Source organism: Perognathus longimembris, chromosome 4, assembly GCF_023159225.1.
Source record: "Perognathus longimembris pacificus isolate PPM17 chromosome 4, ASM2315922v1, whole genome shotgun sequence".
In the NCBI taxonomy this organism is placed as follows: Eukaryota; Metazoa; Chordata; class Mammalia; order Rodentia; family Heteromyidae; genus Perognathus; species Perognathus longimembris.
In genome coordinates, this window is record NC_063164.1 from 38,180,598 (window position 1) to 38,205,435 (window position 24,838).

Genomic DNA, 24,838 nt, shown 5'->3' on the forward strand with positions numbered 1-24,838 from the left:
AATGGTTAACCTCTGGGCTATAGCCCTAGGTTTTCTTTTATAATGTGACCACTATTCACCAAGGCTCCATCTTTACAACTCAATCACCTTCCAGAGGCTCCAAATACCAAAACATTGGTTGAGTAAGAATTTTAGGGGAGAAACAGATGTTCAGTCTACAGCACATATTAAACAGAAGCAAGTGTTCATATTTACAGAGATGTACACTTATGATTTATACAATCTACTGTTCTTTTGCAGACTTTTAACATAATTACTACCAGAGAACTAGAAAACTCAAAACACTAAGTAGTTAAAATGCAACAACTCCACTACTTCAAAATAAAGAGGATACTTGGACTGTTTCCTATTAGCAAAATAACCTGGGGCCAGGTAACTTGAATTTATAATTACTTTGACTTTAGCAGTTTACATCATTATATGATAGGTTCTGTAAGGTCTCTGTGTGATAATATATGCTCAAAGAATTTCTAAATTTCTCTAACAGAAAAGAAATAAATACACTAAGAGGAATGAATCAGGACTAAAGTATACAAGTTCAGGTCATATCTAGCCACCAAATCAATTTCAGCATCAAAACTAAAACAGCATGAGCAAAGCCTTTTACATATTTCCAAATTTTGCCCTTGCGTATTTCCAAATTGTAGGTAGGGCTGCAGATCATTTAAATTCTAGTCCCAACACTGCTATGTCATAAGGCTAATATGTTTGATTCAAAATAAAAACTGACACATGATATATGTACCTAGTAACTGTAAAGCATGAAGCAAATAGTTTCCTATTACCTGATTTTTAAAAGAGCAAGTCCTGTAAATATTTAGTATTTTATTTTAAGAACAGAAACATTTGCTGGGTGCTGGATGTAATCCTAGCTACTAAGTTGGTTAAATAACGTGAATCTGAAGATTACAGTTGAAAGCCAGATATGACAGGAAAGTCCATGAGACTTTTCTCTCTAACCAGCAAAAGATGGAAGTGGAGGTATGGCTCAAATTGATAGTCGTTACAACCTTGAGGGAAAAAAAGCCAAGGAAGAGCATGAGGCCTCCAGTTCAAGACCCAGCACTGAGACAGAAAGAAAAGAAATTTTAAAATGTTTTTTGATTACTGCCATACAATAAGAAACACAAAGTGCAAGACCATTCTCTCCACCTCATATTAAAGGCCTTTTAAAGAGTGGCAATCCAGCTATAGTCAACCTTCCTGAGTTTCCTCAGTTCTTTTTCTTCAGATTTTGACAACTGACGTACAACATCTTCCTCCAAATCTATGTTTCTATCTTGAACTTGCTCAGTAAAATGATTTTCTTCATCTGAATCATCGCTTCCTTTTTCTTCTTTCATGTCTACATCATCAGGAACTTCTCCAGCGCTTTAGCAAGAATGGAACAGAATATAAAAAAAAACAAAAACCCATCGGTTATTATAAAGGAACAAGTGAATTTATAAATTATATACCATCTGTGTACACACAGAACACATCTTGTCTAGTATTTGAAAACTATTTTACTCGACAATATTCTATGCCCTTAAATTGAAAAGTGATATAAACTAGAAAAATATTTAGTAAAGGAAAAACAAACATTATTTCTTCAAACAAACATATCTGAAGAACCACTTTACCTCTTAGTCTCAGTAGACAGCAACAATGAATTTACAAACATGGAACACAGGAAAGAGGCAGATGGCAGTACATGGGCTGGAGTGTGAAGAAGCTAGAATAAAAGCAGAAAATTGGGGTTTCACTTACAAAGGTCAGCCTTTGGCATGAGGTCTTTAGGTCAAGAATCAAACAAAAGGTTTTACCTATGGAGAAACCAAACCCAAGGGAAAAAAAGTCTTTCCATTATCCTACATTTGTGTAAACCTCCTCCTTACCTTTCAGCCTACTCTAAGTTCAAATCATCCAAATCATAAGGTTATGTGATATTTACACTGGGTTTTAATGCAGTATAATGTGCAAATAACTATATAAACTTGATGTGACAGACTGTATAAAAACTCCAAATTGCTGGGTGCTGGTGGTTCATGCCTGTAATCCTAGCTACTCAGAAGGCTGAGACCTGAGGCCAGCTTGGGCTCCAGTTAATCATGAGAAAACCAGGAGTAGCACTGTGGCTCAAAGTACATATGATCATCTAAGACGATGCTAAACCAAATGAACTCCAAGATATGGAAACAGAGGTTTTTCATTGTTATTTTTAATGTACTATGAGAAATTATTTTTTTCTTTTGTTTTTCCTTCCTTATGGTTTATCCCCTATATTTGATTTTGTTTCCCTGGGTATTGTATATATACATTTATCTGAATTACGGAAGGGAAGAGGAACATCAAAATGGTGAGACAAAGGATAAAAGGTGAACTGCATGCAACAGTGATACTTACAAGACAATATGTTGGAATTAACTTTATAATTCAGGGGGCTAAGGGGACTAGGGAGGAGGGAAGGTGGGAGAAAAATGAAGGGGGAGTTAACAAGTTTGACAAGAAATGTACTTCCTACCGTACATATGTAACTGTATCCTCTCTGCACATCACATTGACAATAAAATTAAATTAGAAAAAACAAGTGATAGAGTGCTAGTCTTGAGCAGAAAGCTCAGGGACAGTGCCTAGGACCTAAGTTTAAGCCCAATGACCGAACAACAATAGCAAAAACAACAATGACCACATCCTCCAAATTAAGGTGCTTTAATATATTTAATCTGATCTATAGCTTCCTCTCTACTTACCTCATTAATTGCAGGTATATTCTCTGTTAAGGGTAACTGTACCAGCTCATTTTCTAAAGTTTCCTTTACTTTTTCATCCTGCTGTTGCCTATGCTTTCCCAATATGAAATAAAATGGTGTTGTTGGAAGACTTTCTTCGGCTAACAGCTGCAATGATTAAGACAAAGTGAAATTATTTCAATGAGGAGGAGCTCTTTTGACTTATAGTAATAAGTATTTCTGAATCACAAAATATCTAGCACAGAATGTGAAATTATTTTGTATGATTCTCTCATTTTATAGGTAAAGCAACTGAGGCCTATCATCTCACTTACCATGGGAAAGCTAACAGACACTTAGATGAAGAACCACATAAATACACATTTACATTGCTCCTATAAAAATGAGAGCAAGAGGATTTTCAAAAGGGGGAAAGGCCCTAACAGTGACAAGCACGAAGCAGGTTCAAAATGACATTTTAGTAAAAAGTAAAAGTCTGAGCTGGCTTTGGGAAAGGCCAGGACATACTCCAACTCACAAACAGAATTCCACAAATGTTCAGCAATTGGCACTAATACTATCTCTGTAGGTGGGGGTGAAAGTTGGGCTGAAAAAACCAGATGAAGGTAGAAAGTTTATTTAGGAAATTCTCAGATCCTTCCATCTGCTTAGCCACAGCAGAAGGCTCAAAATACATTCTTTGGAGAAAAGGAGAAAAGTATGTCTACAAACAGTAGTAGGCAGGTATGTACATTTTCACAGGTCAAGGCAATGAAATGGTTCTCAGAATGAGAAAATACTGGACTACTGGGAGCCAGGTCTGAATCCTTCCAGCAAGAAACTTAAGAGATGACGTAAAGTAATGACATTGAACATGTTTCATAATATAACAGCTGAGCCAGATATAGGGTAAGTTCCAAACAGAGAATTTCTAAACCATGTTTTAACTTATGTAACTACACAGACACACACTCTTAACATGCATGTAGCCAAGGCCTGCTTTGAACTCTTGATCCTCCTGACTCAGCTTGTAGAGTGCTGAGATTAAAGACATGCAATACATACTTCGTTTATTCTTATGTTCTAAAGTACTATTTATTTTGCTTACTTGATGCTTATTTGTGTATTTTCCTATAAACACCATAAAGTTAGAGACTTATTTTGCTAACGTACCTCCAGAAAAGTCCCTGACATATGGCAGGTGACCGAAAAAAATTCTTGAATAAATTCAGCAAGTTTTCAAAGGAATATAACTCAAAAATAAAGAAGATAAAGATTAAGACGGGTATTGGATTTCTAGTAAACTTAGAGGCGATAAAGTAATAGAACAATACTTTCAAAGTACTGAAAGAAAATGATTTTCAATTACAACTTTATATTCAACCAACTGATCAAGTAGGAGAGAATAAAAATATTCCCAAATATGGACATTCTTAAATATCCTATTCATATACCAGTAAAGCAAGGGAGTAACCAAAGCAAAGAGAACTATGGTATCATAGCAAAACATGCAAAACAGATCTCTAGAATATGGATGAATATGAATCCTAAAAAGACTACTGTGTAGATTTATTTACTTCAATTCAGAATGAAGTCAGGTGTTCAGAAATATTTCTTTATAATTTTAAAGAATACCTAAAGTGTCTGAAATTATTGAGAAGACTAACTTGACCAATTAAAAAGTACCTATAATAAAAAAAATATATATGCACATATATATGTATGTATATGTGTGTGTATGTATTTGGGGAGTGGTAGTGTGCTTAGATATTAATATCTATTTTTGAAAAATACAGAATCAGTAACAGTGATATGAATCTAATTAAGAGTGATTTTCTTTGTGGTTAATGCTAGTGGTAGAGAAGTTTTGCCAGAGGCTTATAATGCTGTAATTGCCCTTTGGTATTTCTGTAGAACTGGGGCCAGAACTCTGCAGATGCTGAACCCAAAGCTGTTTGAAGCCTACATAAAATGGCATAGATGAAATAAAACCTAGGCCATACTCCGATACACTCTAGCATAGCCTTTTTTCCCTTGAATATTTTCCATCTACAAATGGTTGGAACCCATGGATATGGAGAGCAAACTGTATTGGACTCTTTAAACTGCAAATATATGTTACCGATATTATAAATTTGTAAACAGCTCTGTAAACCTTCAAGAAAGGTGTACCAGTTTATAAATACATGTTTTGAAATTCCATCAGGACCAGGTGAAATATTCTTATAGCTCAACTTTAAAAGATAACAACATTTCCAGGAAAAGAATGCATTCAACACCATGCATTTTGTGGTATATGGGCTGAAACTGGGGCTCACATGTGCTAGGCAGCAACTATACAACTTGACTGATGTCTCCAGCTAGCACTATGATTGGCTGAATCATACCTGTTTGCTTGTTGGTGTGAGTTTCTCTTCTGGAGACTTTGTGCTGAATGTCAATAAACTCTGAAAAGAGAGATAAGTTAATGATACAAAGAATAATATAGAGTCTAAACCTAAGCAAGACAAATCAAGGTACTATGAAGAAGTCCAGTTTTTAATTTGATTCTGATATATCTATTTGCTCAGAAAGCAAAAAGTTTAAAATTTATTTCATGGCCAATGTAAAGTTTCTAAGATTGCCTCTCAGGGATATTTAAGAACTGGTAATGAAATAATATTAAATAAACTGATACTTCAAACTCAAGCCACAATTTTCTTCAACAGCAACCCCTTCCCCCAAAACAAACAACCCCCCCCCAATTAAATTTCTTTTGGCTGTCTATAATTACATGTTCAAAGAGGTCTCTGTTTTTGTTTTTGCTGGTCCCGAGGCTTGAAATCAGGGCCTTGTCACTCTCAGAGCCTCTTTGTGCTCAAGGATAGTGCTCTAACCACTTGAGCCATATTGCCACTTCTGGCTGTTTCTGAGTAGTTTATTAGAGATAAGAGTCGCATGGACTTTTCTGGGGCTGCCTTTGAACCACGATCCTCAGATCTCAGCCTCCTGAGTAGCTAGGATAATAGGTGTGAGCCACCGACACTTGGCAAGGTCATTGTTTTTGAGGGAAGAAGTTACCTGTGATTTTGTTAGGAAGTAAAACTGGGATCTATTCAGCCACTGGTAAGCTTCTGAGGTAAATGACTCAGGGACATCTCGTGGAACAAACACTCCCCACTGAACTTCCTCTCTGGATATATTCTTTTGGATATACAATGGCCTTGGCTCACTAGGTTTAAATATGAACACTAGAAGGAGAATAAAAAAGATAATGACATTTTGCTTGCAAAGCTTAGTCAGACTCACACTAACAGAGCAAACTAAAGACTCTCCCTATTGAGAATATACATGACCTAGCTCAGGACTGTTTCAGGTTTTGATTTAATGAATATTTACTGAGTGCCTACTATGTACCAAGCAGGTTAGGAATGAGGACTAAGAATCTCAAAAAGAGAAAGGTTCCTGTTTCAGAGACCAGGTCTACTGAAGAAAACAAATATCAAAACCTTATCCAAATATTCTTTCTTAAGTACCAAAGAGATGCAGGAATTGTTCCAAAACATACAGAAGATCCAGTTAAAACTCAAGGGAAACTTATGAATGTATCAAAGAAGTGAAACCACTACTATGTTTTGAAAACGGAGTAGGAACTGGCCTGTGGAACAGTAAGACATATACTGGAATTCTTCTGGAACTAAGTATGGATAAACACATACACACACACACAAACACACACACACACTATGTTGGAGCAAGGGAAGAAAAACTAAATGCCTTCAAATAAATATCTGATATGATTCATAGTAAAGACACTAAACTATTTGGATAGAATCTTGTTTTACTATCAACATAGTTTGTACTTACAATCGGAACCTACTGAAGACCGAGAGACTGCAGCAATATTCTCTGAATTAGGATCAGGTTCCATCACTCTAACATTTAATTTTGCACTCCATTCCACTGTGGGGAGAAAAGGCAATTCACTTCTAAGAAGAGACTTACAAAGAGCTCTTAAAAATTTACAGTAGGTAAAGTAATATTTTTAAACCATTCTTAGTCTTTACTGGATCAATCTATCCAGTTCTTCCATGTAGAAGGACCTCATGGAGGGCTTCACTAAAGTGAGGCAAAGAAACTGAATGAAACAAACAAACAAGGAACTTTGTTATTTCTTCTACATAGCCACGTAGTATGAAAAAGTTAGTTTCAAACGTATGCTTCAGCTCACTGTAAGTGAAATAATCAGTCACCACAGAGAAGGCACATTCATTCCTAATAATCACTTTTTCCATATATTCCAATGAGTAAAGTGTCATAAAATTCATATTTGTTACAACTGTAGTAGAATACACTCAAATTCTATGTGGTATGGGATCTAGCGGGTTAATATGCATCATAAATTAGAAGTATTCCTCAAAACTTTATGAGGATGAAGAATATGGAAGGTACTATAAAGTCTTACACCTGATCACAGTGGCAAAAGTATAGATATTGAGCCAGCTGTTGGTCAATTTGGTGGTTTTCAAGTAAACTACAATAGACTTATCACTCCCAAATTTTGGTGGTACAAAATGTCTTGTGAAAACTATTGTCTGGGTAGAGACGTGAAGATGTGACATATAATTCCCAAAATGTCAAAGTTTAATGGCAACTTTCTCCAGGTGCTTCACTGAGTCACTTTAGGGCACAAAACACCTTACATGCACAAGTGAGCAGATTCCAACAGCAAAGAATGCCACTTTCAGTAGTCCCAAGAAGATACTTTGAACAAGTCAATCTCCCAAAGCAAAGGTGCCTAGGTTAAAGCCACAAAGAAGTTAGCAACAGGCGGTTCTATAACATTCAATACCAAGGACTTCATACTTCCATCCACTATTAGTTTTATGCAATGAAGAGTATTCTGTTTGTTACTATCTTGAAGAAATAAAAGCTCTATGGGATATGGAGAAAAAGTTTTACTTTAGGTACCTTTTTCCATTAAAAAAACCAAAAACGTGAGCTGGGAGCTGGTGGCTCACACTTGTAATCTTAGCTACTCAGAAAAAGAAATTGATAATCTATTTGCTAATATATTGTACAATGTAACAACCAATATTGTTTCTAAGGAAACAATGATGAGTACAACAGTTTTAAAAGGAATACACAGAAGACGAGCATCTCATAATCCTCTTTGTTTATGTAACTCCTATTATATAGCATAACAATGAAAGCATTATTACAAAGAAAAGAGCTGTATGCTCAATTTCAGAAATGTTGGCACATAGTTCTGGTAGTCAGATTTTTCAGCCTTCCAATACTTTGGTTAGCTGCTTGTACCAAGGCTATCTATAACAAGGAAAACATGAATGATTACTGAAGTTTTAAAAAAGTCTGAAATTTTTCTTTTTGCTAGTCCTGGGGCTTGGACTCAGGGCTGAGCACTGTCCCTGGCTTTTTGCTCAAGGCTAACATTCTACCACTTGAGCCACAATGCCACTTCCAGCTTTTTCATGTGGTACTGAGGAATTGAACCCAGGGTTTCATGCATGCAAGACAAGCGCTCTACCACTAAACCATATTCCCAGCCCCCTGAAAAAATTGTTTTAAAGAAGTATTTCTGCTGGGAACTGTTGGCTCATGCCTATAATCCTAGCTACTAAGGAGGCTGAGACCTGAGGCTGAGACCAGGCAGGAAAGGCTTCTTATCTCCCATAAACTACCAAAAAAATCTGGAAATGGAGCTGTGGCTTAAGTGGTAGAGCTCCAGGACAGGGCTCAGGTCCTGCAAGCACTGGGACTGGTGCATGGGAACCCTCACACATGCATGTATTAGTATTCAAATAATCACCTACCTTATTTTCCCAGCTCGTTGGCAAAATGTACATTTAAGTTCCCATGTTTCTGAATCCCATATTGTAACTATTTCCTCAAAACTAACTGCTAGTAAAGAGCCATCTTCAGAGAAACAACAGTTAGTTGCTTGATATTTGTGATAACTACCCACAAAATCGCAGGTCCAGCCAATAGCTTTCTCTGTGAAAATACAAGTCATAACATTTAAAAATGGCATACCATCAGATATCAGAGATGCTATATACAATAAGGGTTAAGATACAAAGAAACATTAGAAAAAAAGAAGCCTCCTTCCACACTTTTTTTTAAGGTTAGGCGGCTACAAAGAATTGAAATTTATACCTTCCCCAAAGACCTTGATCTCCCTCTAGTGGAGGGAGAACAAGCCTTTATAGAAAGGTTCTTTCTCTCTGTATATTTGTGCCAGTACTGGATCTTGAAATCAAGGCCTTGCCCTCTTGGTTAGATTTCTTGCTCAAAGCTCATGCTCTACCACTTGAGCCACTTCTCCACTTTAGGCGTTTTGATAACTGGTGATAAAAGTTTCTTGGATTTGTCTGCTCATGCTAACTCCAAAACTCGATCTTCCATATCTCAGTCTCACGAGCAGATAGGATTTCAGTCATAGGTCACCAGTGCCAAAGCCTTTTCTACTATAGCCTCACAAATAATTAGCACGATAAGCATATGATTATTATTATACCCCAAACACAAGTTTAAAAAAAGTGTAATCTTTCACATCTACTAAAATTAATAGCTTATAGAGAATTCAACGAAGTAGGAAACAGTGCTCCACAAATGGATACAAGCTGTGACAAAACACTACCCTCTTTACTGAGGCTTGAATTAAGGGTTTCCCCTACTCCCCTTCAATTGGTGTTCTACCACTTGTTTGCAGGGGCTGACTCTGAACCAAGAGTCTAAGACATCAGCCAGCAGAGTAACTAAGATTAGAGGCATGAGCCATTGAAGCCAGATGAAATAATCAACTCTTAAAATGGTACACTCTTTCAATATAATGTTTAGATAACTTACTGTATATATCAGAATCATCTGTTAATATCCACACTTTGAAGTGACCATCTTTGCTAGCTGTAACCAAGGTTACAGGCTTTTCAGATTTTTCTACATTAGAGAAACAGAGAGCTGTGATGTGGTCATCATGTGGCATGGCAATCTTTGTGTTAAGAATGAACCTAGTAGGAAGGAAAACAACATATTTATTTGTACAATGGGACAATATGACATTCTGTCATAGGAGTCTTCTAAAAAATGTTCCTAAACATTTTGTTAGCTGGTTTTCATAAACTGGGGTTTATGGTTTAAAAGTGTCTTTAAATGGCAACCTTTTGTCCAACATCTTAATAATAAAATTATATTAAAAAATAAAATAGTGTCTTTAAGATCTGTCACACAATGTTGCTTAAATTGGTTAGGGAAAGAGAGGAAGTGAGCCTGATCAAGGTATATCGTATACATACGGGGACATGACGAATACTGCTGATGTAGTTTATTTTCATGAATGTAAATAGGGTAATGAAACCTGTTGAAATGATTTTAAGAGTGGGATCGGGGAGAATGATATAGGGAGTGAAAGTGATTGAGATACCTTGCACACATATATGAAAATAAGAATGGAATTTTTCTATAACCTCTGTATGATAATAAAAGTGTAGGAAAGAAGTTCTAATAGAGAAATAACTCCCCTAAATCTTAAGTCTTAACGATCTTAAAGACTACTACTAGCCATGAAATAGGAACTCAAATTTGTACCCTGAAGTGAAGTGGCTGTACATGTAAAATTACCCTTGTGTTTTCTTATTGAAGACCCACAGCTTCATCTGCAATTCTAGTTCAGTTTCCTTCTCTTGTCGCTCTTCCACAGTTGCAAGCCATTTGCCAAAGCAACCAAAGGCAGCCTTTGTTAGTTCAATTTGGATCAGATCATCATCATTGATATACTCCTGCTGTATGATATCTAACTGATGGGGTTAAAAAGAATAAAACAACGCTTATTCACATAAGTACATTTGTTAAAGCATTTCACAAACAACTAACTATAACCATGGTAACTTCTAGAATCTACAGTAACGGACTTTTTTTTTTTTAGATTGTGTCTCACTGGCTCTTTGCATAGGATGGCATGGAACCATGACCCAGAATATCCATGATTACAGGAATGGACCATTGCAACACTGACGATTAGCTGTCATATTTAAGTGTTCTAAGTAAAACAGGTAAAAGATATTATTTTAGAAATTACCAAATAAACAATCTGACCACAAGGATAACTATAAAGAACTTCCATCAGTCTGAAGGTTAGTTAATAGATCAAAATCTTACATTGAATAACTGCTTATCCCTCTGGAGGCAATAAAACTGCAGGTGACCAGGCTTTCCGTTCAAAACTAAAGCTTTAGTTCTTGGGTCAATTATCAAACCAGTAAAAATACTCCTATCTGTAAAAGAGTCAGCAAACAATAACTGAAACAGATAAACATTTGCTATACAACACATTCCAAACCCGCTGGCTTCTCCATTACCTTTCACTAGGCCTTGAATTACTGCAGATGCATCAAGGTTTCGGTGAATAACTGTTATCTCTGCGGATGGAAAAATTCAAGATACGTATGTCAGAACTTGTCACTTTGAAATACACCCAACCAAGTCAATTAAATCAGGACTAAAACTTGAGATTTAGTTGAAAAATTAGGGGTGAGTATGGTAGCTTTTCTGTCAGAGCCTTTGTTAAGATTTAATAAGTTGTGCCTATGAATACACTCAGTATTCATAGACTATATCTATATTATAAAAATATCTATAGCACTGAGATAATGCCAAAAGAGAATCTCAAAATACTGTTTGAAAAATGTTATTGTATTTATAAAAATACCTTAAATTATCCCACTTTAAAAGATTTTGTGAATACACATACAGCTATAACTAGACAGTCTTCCATTTTCATTGAAAAATGATGTTACACTGTCTTAGTGTTATCTCCTTACATTGTAATAGATGCTGGCTGGTTTATGGCATTGTACAAATTACCTTTCCTCATAGTTAAGAAATTTACACTTGTCATGTGCTGGTGGCTCATGCCTATGATCCTAGCTACTCAGGAAGCTGAGATCTGAGGATCACAGTTCACGGCCAGTCCAGGCTGAAAAGTCCCCATGAGGCTCTTATTCCCAGCTAACCACCAGAAAACTGGAAGAGGCTCAAAGTGATAGAGTGCTAGCCTGGAGCAAAAGAGCTCAGGGACAGTATCCAGGCCCAGAGTTCAAGCCGTATGATAGACAAAGACAAAAGAAATTTAGACTTACTATTATCAGAGTGAGAAGTACAGAACAAATCTCCTGCAGGTGAGACAGAGATATGCTCAATAGTAGCTCCTAAGCGAGGGAGAAATTCCTTGTTCTTCTCTGCTGCATCTCGCCACTCTACAAGTACACACTCACGCCCACCACTCAGCAGACTGGTGCCTTGACACAACCAAAGAATTTAAAGGAGTGTTTTTGGGAAAAAACAACAACAAAAAAACCCAGAAACATGTAATTAACATTTCCATTTTTCCTACCATAGAAGTAGACAGCTAAGTAGACATATATTTTAAAAAATGTAATATAGTTTATATAGGTCTTTATATTAATAATATTATCATATACATACTTTGGAACTTTGAAGGGATTTGAAAAAGTATAAAATATTGGGCTGAGAAAATACTAAATGCATGGGCCATAAACAAGTATTTGATTTGTGTGGCCTAGCCAACTTTACATCTCTCAAACTATAAATAGAGTGAATTAAAACACCTGATCCATATATTTCAAAAGGTCATTTTAATGAGTTAGCTTGCACTTACCTGTCACTGAAAAAGCCAAATCCATAACCATATCATGGTGCCAATGTAAACATGTGTACATATATTTTTTCTCATCATCAAAATTTCTCCTATTGGGAGAAAAACAAAACTCTTAATTTGATCCCAGGTGTGAATTAGGAAAAGAGCAGGCTAAATATAACTAAATCTAAATATCAAGCTTTTTGGTCTTAAAGGCAAAAATAGATTTTCATTTCTCCTTGATTACTGGCATATGCCACCATGGCTGGCTACATTTCTATTTCTAATCCATCACTTCTACAAACAATATGTCATCTCTGCTACCCACTACTGGGTCCCTTTGGGATGAAAGTTGAAAGAAAAGTTCTCTTCAACAAAATGGTAATATACTACACAGAAATTTTCACCCTTCCTGTACGCTAGTAATCTTAAGGTAGTCTGTATGAAATAAAGAACATAATAATAAGAGAAATGGAGGGTGCTAGAACATCTAATACCTATTATCAGCAATAGCTTTAGGTGTGCCCTTTCCTCTGGACCTAGAGAAGCTCTTGTTCTACAGGAGGTCTTGTTCTACAGGACTAGTGTGACATACTATATAAAAATGGACATGGTGAGTTAACTGACCAAAGGCGAATTTTGCCGTCCATGTGACCAGATGCAATGCAGTCTTCCTTTGGGTGGCATGCTACACATGTAAACTCATTCTTAGCATGTTTCTTGTTTTTTGATGACGATAAAGTAAATCTAGGAGAAAAACATTTCCCTTGATTATTAATTTTCTTAAGAAGTGGTAAAGTAGGTTTAGGAGTCTACACCTCATCAAACAAAATTGGCTGCTAGACAATCAATACAAATGTAGAATCTTTATTAGAAAAAATTTTGATGAAAAAACATTGTTTTGTAATGTATATTAATAAACATAAATCTCACATGATTAATGACTAATCGCAATAACTTGTTTAGGAAAGCTGCTGACATTTAAGTAGTAGAAAGTCTTTTTAGTAGTTTCTTCAACTGGGACACAGCATCTTTAAATTTTTCATGAATCCTAAATTTCAGTATATAGTACAAATAAGCCCGAACTTACAAGAGTCAAATGGGCTATTCTACCTAAAAGAACATGTAGGGTTAAGTATCTAAGCCATTCCCTCCTCATTTTATTTGGGGGCTAATACTGGATTTTGAACTAAGTTTGAACTCAAACTTGATCAGATTGCTTGCTGAATTAGTGCTCTACCACCTGAGAAATGTCTATAGCCCAGATTTTCTGGTTATTTTAGAGACGGAGTTTCAAACTTTCCTGTAGGTGTTTGCTAACTATAATCCTCCAGAATTTAGCCTGCTAATTAGCTAGGATTTTAAGCATGAAACACTGGTTCTTGGCTATTTCCTATTTTTAGGATATGTATTTATCAATCATTTGGCTGTTAATAAGTCAGGATCCCTATTTATACTGAAAAGGAAACATATGTTAATCTTGTGAAAGTAAGTGAAAGGACAGTTTCCTAAACATATTATCTTATACATCTTTACAACTTATTAGGTAGATATGACCTATATTTGAAAAAATATTTAATCTGAAGCATATATAGGTGTTCAAATGGGCTAAATCTGACTCACTTTCAACTCAATATCCCAAAGCCTGTCTGTTTCTGTTCATACAACTATAAAATGGTAATTGAAAATCACTTGGCCAAGCTTTCTCAAACTACACCTAATTTTGACACCAACTATGCAGACCATAATTTCAGGTTTACTGTATATGGACAGACCTTGGACTGGAAAAAGGTCCCTAAGCTTTCGTAACTAACATTCCCTGTGGTCTCACAATCTCTTGTAACATAAAACTATTAATAGCTATGAATCATAGAGAATGAGGATGGAATAAAATTATAGCAAGCTCTTGTGTACAAAAACAAAGCAATAAAAAAGGAGCTCTTACCTTGATGTTTTTTTCTTTTTTAAAAAATAAACAGACAAGTAAAAGTCCCGTACTGCAGCAACATATTCTCCCTGGTTTTTCAAAGACAACATTTGCAAGAGTCAACATTTAAAAGATTGCATTAATATAAAATATCCTCTAGTCATAGAAAATGACTTTTCAAATAAGACAAACTTAAGTACTAAATCCTAAAACTAGACTCACTAGTTTTAAGTACAGTGACTTAATTTTTTTTCTGTTAAAGAATACACACAAACAAATCCAAATTTGACATATGTCACCACTACAATCAAAATCTAGAATACTTCCTTCACCTAGGGAATGTTCCATTGTTCTTCGTTAGTCATTCCTCAGTGGTCCTCTCCAACAATATTCATTTCCATCATTACAATCTCTTTCCCTCCCTGTTTAGGACTCACTTGCTCAGTATCTTCTTTTTTAGGTTCAATCACACTCTTCTATGTATTGTTAATTCCATTACACAGTTCAGTAACATTACTTAGAAAATATGCTCTACCATTTTGGTAATGGCTGATATTTGGATTATTTATATTTTGGAGCTATTGTGAAGTTATTATTGTGCCCATCATTTTGTGGTCATGTTTTCCTTTTTCTAAGATTAGAATGGCTTGGGTAGAAGTATTTAATTTTGACAACATTTAACTATTTTAATGGATATGTAGTGTTTTGATGAGTTTTTTTTTTTTTTTTTTTGGCCAGTCCTGGGCCTTGGACTCAGGGCCTGAGCACTGTCCCTGGCTTCCTTTTGCTCAAGGCTAGCACTCTGCCACTTGAGCCACAGCGCCACTTCTGGCCGTTTTCTGTATATGTGGTGCTGGGGAATCGAACCCAGGGCCTCATGTATACGAGGCAGGCTCTCTTGCCACTAGGCCATATCCCCAGCCCTGTTTTGATGAGTTTTTAACATAACTGATAGCTAGTGATACTGAAGAATATTAATAATGTTATCAGTATTTTCCTTAATAAATATAAGCTAATAAAAACAAGTATTTACTGGGAGAAATCAATTCTTTTCAAAATGTGTAACAAAACAGTGCTACAAAATCTAATGACAAAAAAAATAGATTTCATGCTGTAATGTTAAGTTAAAAATAGTAACATTTCTAATCCTAAATTCTTTTGGGAAAAGTTATTTTATGTATGCTAAAAAGTTTCAAAAAGGAATCCCTACCTAATTGTTTTCACTAGAGAGGTTATTGTATCCAAATTTTCTATATGGGCATATAAACTATAGATAACAAGGTCATATTTTCTTGAGATGAGCAAAGCATTACAGTATGAACACTAAACACTGTTATTTTAGGTGTACGTAGTACAGTATAAACACTAAACACTGTTATTTTAGGTATACGTAGAGTATTTACAGGGCAATAGTTCAGACTATTAGTTAAGACTATATAAAGATAGTCGTAAAAAATCTATTCCATAAACACATGCTAAGTACTGAAACAGACTTCTTTACTAACAAAACTACAGTAATTCAAGGCAATTATAAAATCACTATAATATAAAATACTCAAAGGAGAGATTGCAGAAGAGATTTACGGATAAAATTAAAAAACTAGTAAAACATATTTACCTTGTTTCCAAACGCAATGCACTTGGGTGACTGGTTTATGTAATCCAAAACAAGGGAAACCTCCTTAGCTTCTACTTCCTGGCTTGGTGATTTGGGCAGTTTCACTGAGGCCAGCTGAAATACATCTAGCCAAAGGAAGCCATATTACTTTAAAACTTCTCAAAAGAAAGTGAACATGTGCGCTTATTGACATGGATCTATTTTTCAGTACTAGAATGCCAAGATTTTACATTTAATGTCAATACATTTAATGTCAATATTTAAAATGTACCTTCCTTTCTTGAATATGTATGTTTTAAGTGAAAGTCTAATCCCACAATTCTATGTACACACATGACCTTTATATGTAGAACATTTTTGTGTTATACTGGGGCATTCTACATTGAGAAGTATCAAGTTGAGGATTAAAATGAACTATAAATAAACCACTAGGCGCAATAAGCCTTCTCAAGTTTTCAGAAATGCTATTCTTGCTGCAACTTTCATAGGTAAGTCTACTTTTCTCTAATGTGGACATGCTCATGTTTCTGATTTCTCTTAACTTGCCCTCTGAATAGAAATCTTTTTAATAGCCTAAAGGAGTAACATGCTTGTCAAAATACAACTTACTCTTATTCCTCTAGAGACCCTCCATGAACAGTTATTTAATACGTATTCCTTCAACACTCCTCCTTCTCCGCTATTATTTTCTGGAATATTTGTTATTGTGTTGTATTATACGATCATTGCAGTCATTTTGCTTTTAGAACTTACTGTCAGTTTTGTTGTGTTCAACCATAAAGTATCTAAGCACATGGTTGGTGCTCAATTAGCTGTTGAGGGACTATAGTGTACATAAATAAAAAAGGAAACAAAAAAGATCTCATGTAAATAAAAGATTAATTTGATTTTATAACAGAACAGCATGTTTCAATATGACATAGAATTTTCTGTCAGAGACTATGGACTGGGTCTTGAAACACAGAAAGTACAGTGGTATAGTAAGCAAATCAGCTAACATAGGATATTTACAAGCCCTGTGTAACATATATCCATGATTTTAATTAGGTGTCCATAATATGCCAGTACTGCAGTAGTACTGAACCCTATTGTGAGTTGAATTTTCAGCTAACTACAAAAGGCTGATCAAGATCTTTCCTTTAAGATTAGTAGTCCCCGTCCCACCCCTCCCCGCCTTCTTTGCACATGAGACCAACTACGATAGTTTTAAACAAACAATTAGGTCCCACCACAGAGAATCTTAAGGGCTGGCCTTGGCTCTTTTTCATGTGTAGCCCTGATACAGGCATGGATAACAACTTTTTTTTTTTTTTTACTAGCAACTATCCTTTCAATGTAGAAATCATGAAGAGAACATAAGAAGATACCAAATATTAGTGATAAGCAGAATCACTAGGAAGATTCTCAGACTACAGTCTAGACCTAGTGCATATTACTGTGAGATTAGAAATGCAAATTTTCAGTATCCACATGGGCTGAAATCATGAGTCCACACATTTATATAAAAATAAAACAAACTAGGAAGAATACCATATATTTGAGGTTACTCATCTGTGAAGGTAATCTAATTACTGTGTTGTTTAGAGGCCAGCTCTTCATCTGTGCAGCCCAAATACACAATCCCCCTGCCTCTTGCATTCCAAGGGCTGGCCCCTTCATTTGTTCAGAATATCTTTTTGAATGTTCTTTAGAAGGAGCTTTTGATACACATAGGAAAACTGAACTTCTTATTCCTTCTATGTCTTTCAGTCTATATTCTTGACATTATCACATATTATCAGGTGTGGCACTAAATGACCTTTAACAAATGAATATTTAGCCTTCAAAGAGTTTTTGTTTTCCTAGTGCCAGGGACTGGATCCAGAGCCTTGCATGTGCTAGGCAAGTGCTCTACATAACCATCTCTTTATTTTCCTTTTTTTGAGACTTTGTTATGTAACTTTGCTATGCAGTGTAGATCAGGAAGTCTTCAAATTGTGAACCTCCTGTGTTATCCTTTCCAGTGCTCAATGGGAGCCTACTGCCCAGCTAGATAAAGACTAATTTAAAATGACCTTTTAAACTACCACAGTCCACTCCTTTTGGGGTTTTACTATTCACAGGTTACTTAAAAGTCTATGACATAGAATTACAAATGTTTCAGCAAAATATCTAAAGCAAACAAAAATGTAGTTGAAAGGACTCACTTAGCTAATAAACCATGAATCACTCAAGATGACTGTCCAGTAAACATCTTCAAGATGCTTTGTACTTTTTAATTCTGAAGACAATCACAACTTTATTTTATGGTAGATACCATACAATCGCTTACTTGAATTCTGGAATTTGAAAGTTTCTTTTGATATTATCCTACTTGTCAATATTCTGTTGTATCAAATTCCCTATTTTGTAACCATTGAAGACATTCTAGGAATTACTGAAAAAATCTGATTCATGGAAGACTTAATGTATAATGTTCTAGTGACAGTAAAACTCAAATTTGGTCATATTGGGTTTTTTTTGTTTTTGTTTTTTTTTTGGCCAGTTGTGGGCTTTAACTTTGGCCTAGGTGCTGTCCCTGAGCTCTTCAGCTCAAGACTAGCACTCTACCACTTATGCCACTTCTGGTTTTCAGGTGGTTAATTGGAGATAAGTGCCTCATGGACTTTCTTGCCCTGGTTGGCTTTGAACTGTGATCCTCAGATCTCTGCCTCCTGAGTAGCTAGGATTACATGCGTGAGCCAGTAGCGTCCAGCATGTTATTGGTTCTTAATATGAACCTGTTTTCTATACTATTTGCCATAATGTACCTAGTTCAATAAATGGCCATTCTATAAAAAGATAGTGATGCTTAACAATGACAAGATTTAAGCTGGGATGGTGGCTTGTGGTTTGTGCCTGTAATCCTAGCAACTTGGGAGGCTGAGATTGGAGGACTGAGGTTTAAAGCCAGGCAGAAAACTTCAAGATTCTTAGTTAATCAGAAAGAAGCCAGACAAAAGATCTGATCTACCTTAAGTAGTAGAATACAGCTATGAACAATAAAGCACAGTGAGAACATAAGACGCTGAGTTTATGCCTCTGTACCAGAAAAAAAAAAAAGATTAAGATTTTTAGATAAATTCTTAGTGGCTTGTCAAAACAGCTTGAAAATTTGAGCTAGGTTGATCACAATCACGTATGAAATAGTCATTCTTACTGCTTATTGCAAACTGATAGAAAGCATCCTCAAATAAATGTGAAAATGATTAAAGCAATTTAAATTCAACTCTGAAAACTCTTTAGCTCCAAATTAAACCCAAAACGCACAATTGCTAACATATAAAAAACAAAGTAAATGCATTATACTATACCCGATTCTTCTTCATTTATTATAGCAAAGATAGAATCCTCAGCTTGGGCAAGAGAAAAGAGGGAATGAAGTTTATGCCCAACAACAAAAGTCTGAAAGAGAAAACAAACATACCATATTATAATTTGTTTCTGTCAGCAGAGCTTTAAGTCCCACAGGGTAGGGCTATTTAACAGCTTTGTTTACTGTGGAATTCTCATGCGGGACCTTGTTTAATCAATACATGGAGAATCAATATGTTTGCTGAATAATCTTGCAGCATAGAGATATATCTGATGCTTCAATAGCTGTATAGTATCACAAAATAAATGTGCTATAATTTTAAGTGACATAAAGGTTGTAGGTAATGTTTTTTCCACCATAAACGATGTTTAAAGTACTATAAATATAAGTCACTATTTCAATGACAAGACTCTTACAGGTGAGTGTTAGAAAAGCATATTTCTTCATCTGCAGTTTTACCCTCAATGAAATATCCATTTCTCTATATTTAACTATCACTAATTACCCTGCCTGTCACAAAAATGCATGCATTTTGGCTAATCTGAGAGAGAAGAAAGTGCTGTTGCCTCAGACATGATGGACAGATCTATCACTGAATTATACCCCCGGTGCCTCTGCCTAGTTAATAAATGCCTATTAGTTTTTCCTCATTGGAATTTCGAATTTTGGGGGGATGATTATACAGATAATACCTTTGGTATTTTTTACTTGTCTTTTTGTTAAACAATTTATGCAGTAAAATTTATGCTTTTAATGACATACAAACTTTATAGTTTGTTCAATAAAAATTTGGTCTTGAAGAAGAACATGATGTCTATCATTACATTCTCACATTTTTTCACAGCAGTAAAACTGAAGATTAATCCACATACCTTTATCAGAATGCCATCTAGATAGTCCCACAATTTAATTGTGCCATCAAAGGAACAAGAATACAGCTAAAAGGGTTAAAGAAGAAAAGATTACAAATAGGGTTCTATTATTAACTGCTACCACAGAAGCAATTTCTGTTCATTAATTCATAGAGTTTATACAGTTTATAATTCCTGAATTAAAATTTGAAGATTTTTAAGCCTCAAAATAATACTCAAAAAATGTTTCTGACTTTAAAGCATTTCAAATTTCAGATCAGGGATGCTCAGCCAGTAAAATATTTTTCTTTTTTTTTGTACTGGCCCTGGGGCTGAACTCAGGGCCTGTGAACTGTCTCTGAGTTGTTTTGCTCAGGCTAGTGTTCTTTTACTTTAGCCACAGATCTACTTAAAGCTTTTTGTGGATACCTGGAAATACAAGTCTCATGGCTTTCCTGCTTGGGCTGGCTCTGAACTGGAATAATCAGATATCAGCCTCCTGAGTAGCCAGATGCAAGGGCCTGAGCTACCAGTACCTGGTAAAACAAGTATTCCAAGTTGTTCTGCAACTAAAATCTAAAACATTTTGGTCTCATTTATTTGGGACCAAATTGTGTATATTGCTTCTGCAAAACAGATAATCTTCTGGAGAAAGTAACCCCATCAAATAGAAGTTTTAACTAAAACTGAAGGGGAAATATCAAACATCTATCTTACAGCTATGGAAAGCATCAATAATGTGTTTATATTTCTGAGTTCAGTTCCTTCCCATTAGCTACAATGCTTTCAAAAGTGTAGCTATATATACATTAAAGTGCTTTTCTCTCAAATTATCAGAGAACATCTCATGTTGGTTTTTAAAAATTCCAATTCATCAAAAGGAGCAATATTTTCACAAAATAAAATAGGAAGTATTATGCACTTGCAGGCTGTGGCAAGGTCAAAGCACTATCAAGTTTCAAGACATTCGATTTCTGTACTCATTGTAGACTGGTAACAATTTAGGACAGTAGTCTGTGGAGCATACTATGCTAGTGACAGAAGTCCTTACTAACAAACGAGTTTATTTTTTTCCCAATTAGGCTTAGTTTTACTTAAGTAACAAAAGATGCTTTTTTTTGTAATTGTTGCTCTGTGAAAGTATTTTGTTTGTAAGGTTTATAAAGAAAAAGATTATCTTAAACAAAGTAGCAGTTTTAGGATTTACACAAGTATGGATATTAATTCAAAGTACAGAAATAAGAATGTATGTGGAGTAGGACAATATTATCAATTCAAGTAAAAGAATTATATTAAGTATAGATAGCATGCTCATTACATACAAGAATCAAAAGCATGAGATAGTACAATATACAAGCCAAACATATATTCATTGTCAAAGCAATGAACTCCTAAATCTCTAGATCTTTTCCCTTTCACCTCAACAAACCTATTGGAAAGATTGCCCTTGTCTGATTTTACTAACTTCTAGTCACCTGAAACAGAACTTTTATGCAATGAGTATATAGATTTGGTTTGGTTATAAAACTTACTAATGCACAATTAAACATATTTTAGTTTTAACCAAAGAATATTTATTTTCTTTTGGTTATTAAAAACATTCATGTATGGGACTGGGCAAGATGAGGAAGAATGATGGGAGGAGTGACAGTGACCAAGAGAAACTATACTCATAAACTGAATTCTTGAACTGAAACCCGTTGGTACAACGACTTAAAAAAATTCAGACTACATATGATAATAAATCTTGTCAAATCAGAAGACAGAATAAGAAGTACAACTAGTCCCAGTAAGAAAGTTACTTGTGATTTTTAAAAGTAGATCACTGAAGTGTGGAAAGGAATGATCAGTGTTGCTTTATGCTTTACTTCTTTTGTGACTATGCAGTAAAAGGCAATGCAAATTTTACATGAGCAATACCTTTCAAGTTGCCTATGACTAACCTATAAAACCATAGCAATATCAAAACACAGTTGAATACATCTTGGGTATATTCCCAATACCAGTGGTATAAGAGGATTTGAGAAAATCTGTAATCAAGAAATTCATTTTACTGTGTTTAAATTTCAGAACTTCAGAAACTGACACTGCCAAGAATATCCACTTCAAATAAAAAGAGTAAGCATTGTGTGGTGCAAATGGTTCTCAGACTACATGATAGGCATGTAGTTCTGACCTTACTTCAATAACTAGTAAAAACAAAAATTACCCTAACATAAAACAGAAAGAAAAATGAGGGTGTAAGATATCACAAGAAATGTACTCACTGCCCTATTATGTAACTGTACCCCTTTTGCATAACACCTTGTCAACAAATTTAATAAAAAACAAACAAACAAACAAAACATTAACTGATTTCTCCCTGATCATAAATAACCTGCAAAATTTCTCAGGGAAAGTTCACCAGACTTCTGTCAACACAGGCTGATGTTAAAATGATCAATTGTAAAGGGTTTGGCACCTGCAGATGGTTGTTGGGGTTGAGCTGGATTCCAGTTACCAGATTTCTATGCCCATGTAGTATGTGTACACACTCTTCTGTAACTGTGCTATACACTTTAATAAAGTCCCCAGAGACACAGAAGATATACCTGGGAAAAAAGAAAAGAAAAAAACAAAACCAAAAAACACTTTCACATACCCTTTGAGCAGTATAATCTTTTTATGGACCATTACAAAAATAACCAGACAGCCAATGTTTCCTTCAAAGTAGTTAATAAACTACGTTTTAATTTGAGCACTGCTTAAGTTTAGGGGGAAGATCTAAGATCAAGTTATTCCTTAATTCAGAGGTGAATGTCACTGCATGCCTGCAGACAAAGGCTATGAACAATCATTCTGAAAGCAAAGTCTAATCAAGCTGCCTGGATATATTACTAAATGGATGCAATTTTTTCATTCCCTGCTTATTAATGTTCTCACAATCCCAAGGGCTTTATGGTTGGTTCACTGTGGATACCAGCTCACAAATGATAAATTAAAGGCTCTGCTTAATCGGTGAGATCCAGGCTCTCTTGGTTAACATAGTACGGACTTCTTTTTCTTATTCTTCTAGTTATGGAAAGGCTAGTTTTGCTTTTATCTCTCTTCTAGGGTTTCGAAACAGCACACTGGAGGAAGAAACTGGACACATGGATATGGGGCTTCAGAGGCAGAACTTTGGAAGTGGAAGTGTGGCTTACTGGTAGAGTGCTAGCCTTAGCTCAAAAGAGCTCTGACAACTTCTTTATGCCTCAGTTTTTTCCTAATTCATAAGATGAATGTTAACAAAGCCCCCTTCACTTGTAAAATCGATTCAATGTGTGTGTGTGCATTCAGCAACTTCTACTACACACACATTAAACAAGTGTCTTGGACCAATAGGCCAACAAACAGGAAAACACACTTTCATAAATTACAATCTACTGTCCTAAAACAGAAACGATTTTTTTTTACTAAGTATCACTCCATCTTAAGTGATTTGAAAACATTTTTTTACATTATTTCACTTCTAAGAACTACAATGTAGCAATAGTGGTGACAGCTGACCTCACTGGGTCAATAAGCGCACCAGACAGTATTAAGAGCTTTATATTACACATTGAGGCATGTAATCCTCCCAAAGAAGTCTGTGAAACGCAAACGGTGTGTGTGTGTGTGTGTGTGTGTGTGTGTGTGTGTGAATATATTTGTGCCTGTGTGTCCAAAGGAAGAGGGTTTAGTAACATTTTCCGACACTGAAGACAGGACACAGCTGTGGGAGGCACACAGGTCCAGACTAGGACCTGGATCGCTGTCCAGCCATCCTAGCTCCTCGGTGATCCCAGACACGTGGGCCCGTCCCACGCCCTCTCAATCTAACGGGAGGCACCCAGTCCGGTGATGCAGAGGTGTGCAACCCCAGCGTGCGTGACCAGGTCTCTCACCCCCCGCGTGCAACGGATCTTTCAGCGCTCTGGGGTCCCCAGCACGCGCGCCCTCCGCTCCTGCAGAGCCCAAACTCCGGAGTCGGGAGCCCGGGTAGCGCCTGACAGTCCCGAGGGCCAGCCCCCGGAGTCTTCCGCCCTCAGCCCGGCGCCCTCATACTTAGAATCCGCCGAGAACACGGCTCTCCGGAAGTTCAGCTCGCTGCCGCCACAGTGAACCACGCGGACGCCGTCCTCCTCCACCATCTTCCCGCTCAGTTCGGCGCTTCCGACCGTGGGCTCCGCCCCTTACTGCTCACTGGGGCCGAATGCTGGGCGTGTCTTCCAGGCCCGCCCGCGCCGCCACCGCCGGCCTCTCTAGGATGGAGACTCGGTGATGGTGGGCTGGAACTCCGTGGTTGGGCCCAGCGCTCGAGCGGCCATCTTTTGTTTGGGCAACGCCGAACCAAAACATCTTTTTTTGGTTTTTGTTTTCCTATAATGGTGAAAGCAAAGCGAGCAGGCAATTGAATCATACTGAAAGACTTCTCTCTGCCCTCGTCAAAGTCTGTCCCCGGTTTCGGCCAGGAGGGAAAGGCGGCGCCCAGGCATCACTTGACCTTCCATCCCGCTCCTGCGATTCAGGCCGTGAGATATGACGTAATCACGCCGCGCCCCTAGCTCCGAGGTCGCCGAATTGGGATCTTTGGTAGGAAACATCTTGTACAGTTTTTACCCCTCTTATTTGTTAGTTGTCGCTCTGGCATCCTACATGGTGGTGGCTTTTTGTTGAAAACGGGGTCCCTAAGCGGCTGACAGAGAGGAGCGCGGTTCGAAGCTAGTCCAGGCGTGAAAGTC

At 36.4% G+C, this 24,838-nt stretch overlaps 1 protein-coding gene across 1 annotated transcript; it reads right to left on the minus strand.

The window, feature by feature from the left end:
• Positions 1-1,035: 1,035 nt before the first annotated feature.
• Positions 1,036-24,550, minus strand: Wdr75 (WD repeat domain 75). Its single transcript, XM_048345107.1, has 21 exons — positions 24,162-24,550; positions 22,558-22,687; positions 20,118-20,183; positions 19,244-19,334; positions 15,912-16,036; positions 14,312-14,382; positions 12,994-13,113; positions 12,388-12,476; positions 11,849-12,007; positions 11,069-11,128; positions 10,869-10,984; positions 10,332-10,507; positions 9,561-9,721; positions 8,525-8,705; positions 7,394-7,488; positions 6,558-6,653; positions 5,772-5,941; positions 5,099-5,158; positions 2,733-2,879; positions 1,623-1,714; positions 1,036-1,371 (listed from the first exon to the last, which is right to left on the minus strand). Exons 1-21 carry the CDS (start codon positions 24,245-24,247, stop codon positions 1,170-1,172), a joined length of 2,493 nt encoding a protein of 830 aa, XP_048201064.1. The 5' UTR covers positions 24,248-24,550; the 3' UTR covers positions 1,036-1,169.
• Positions 24,551-24,838: the final 288 nt, after the last annotated feature.

What these genes read in the sequence shown, in the direction of transcription:
- Wdr75 (XM_048345107.1), bottom strand. Translation starts at nt 24,247, where the DNA reads ATGGTGGAGGAGGACGGCGTCCGCGTGGTTCACTGTGGCGGCAGCGAG. An exon ending in TACTTCTCACTCTGATAATA is followed by an intron (nt 11,129 to 11,848) that starts GTAAGTCTAAAT and finishes TTCCATCCGCAG; the next exon opens with AGATAACAGTTATTCACCGA. An exon ending in CAACGAGCTGGGAAAATAAG is followed by an intron (nt 7,489 to 8,524) that starts GTAGGTGATTAT and finishes GCTTTAACCTAG; the next exon opens with GCACCTTTGCTTTGGGAGAT.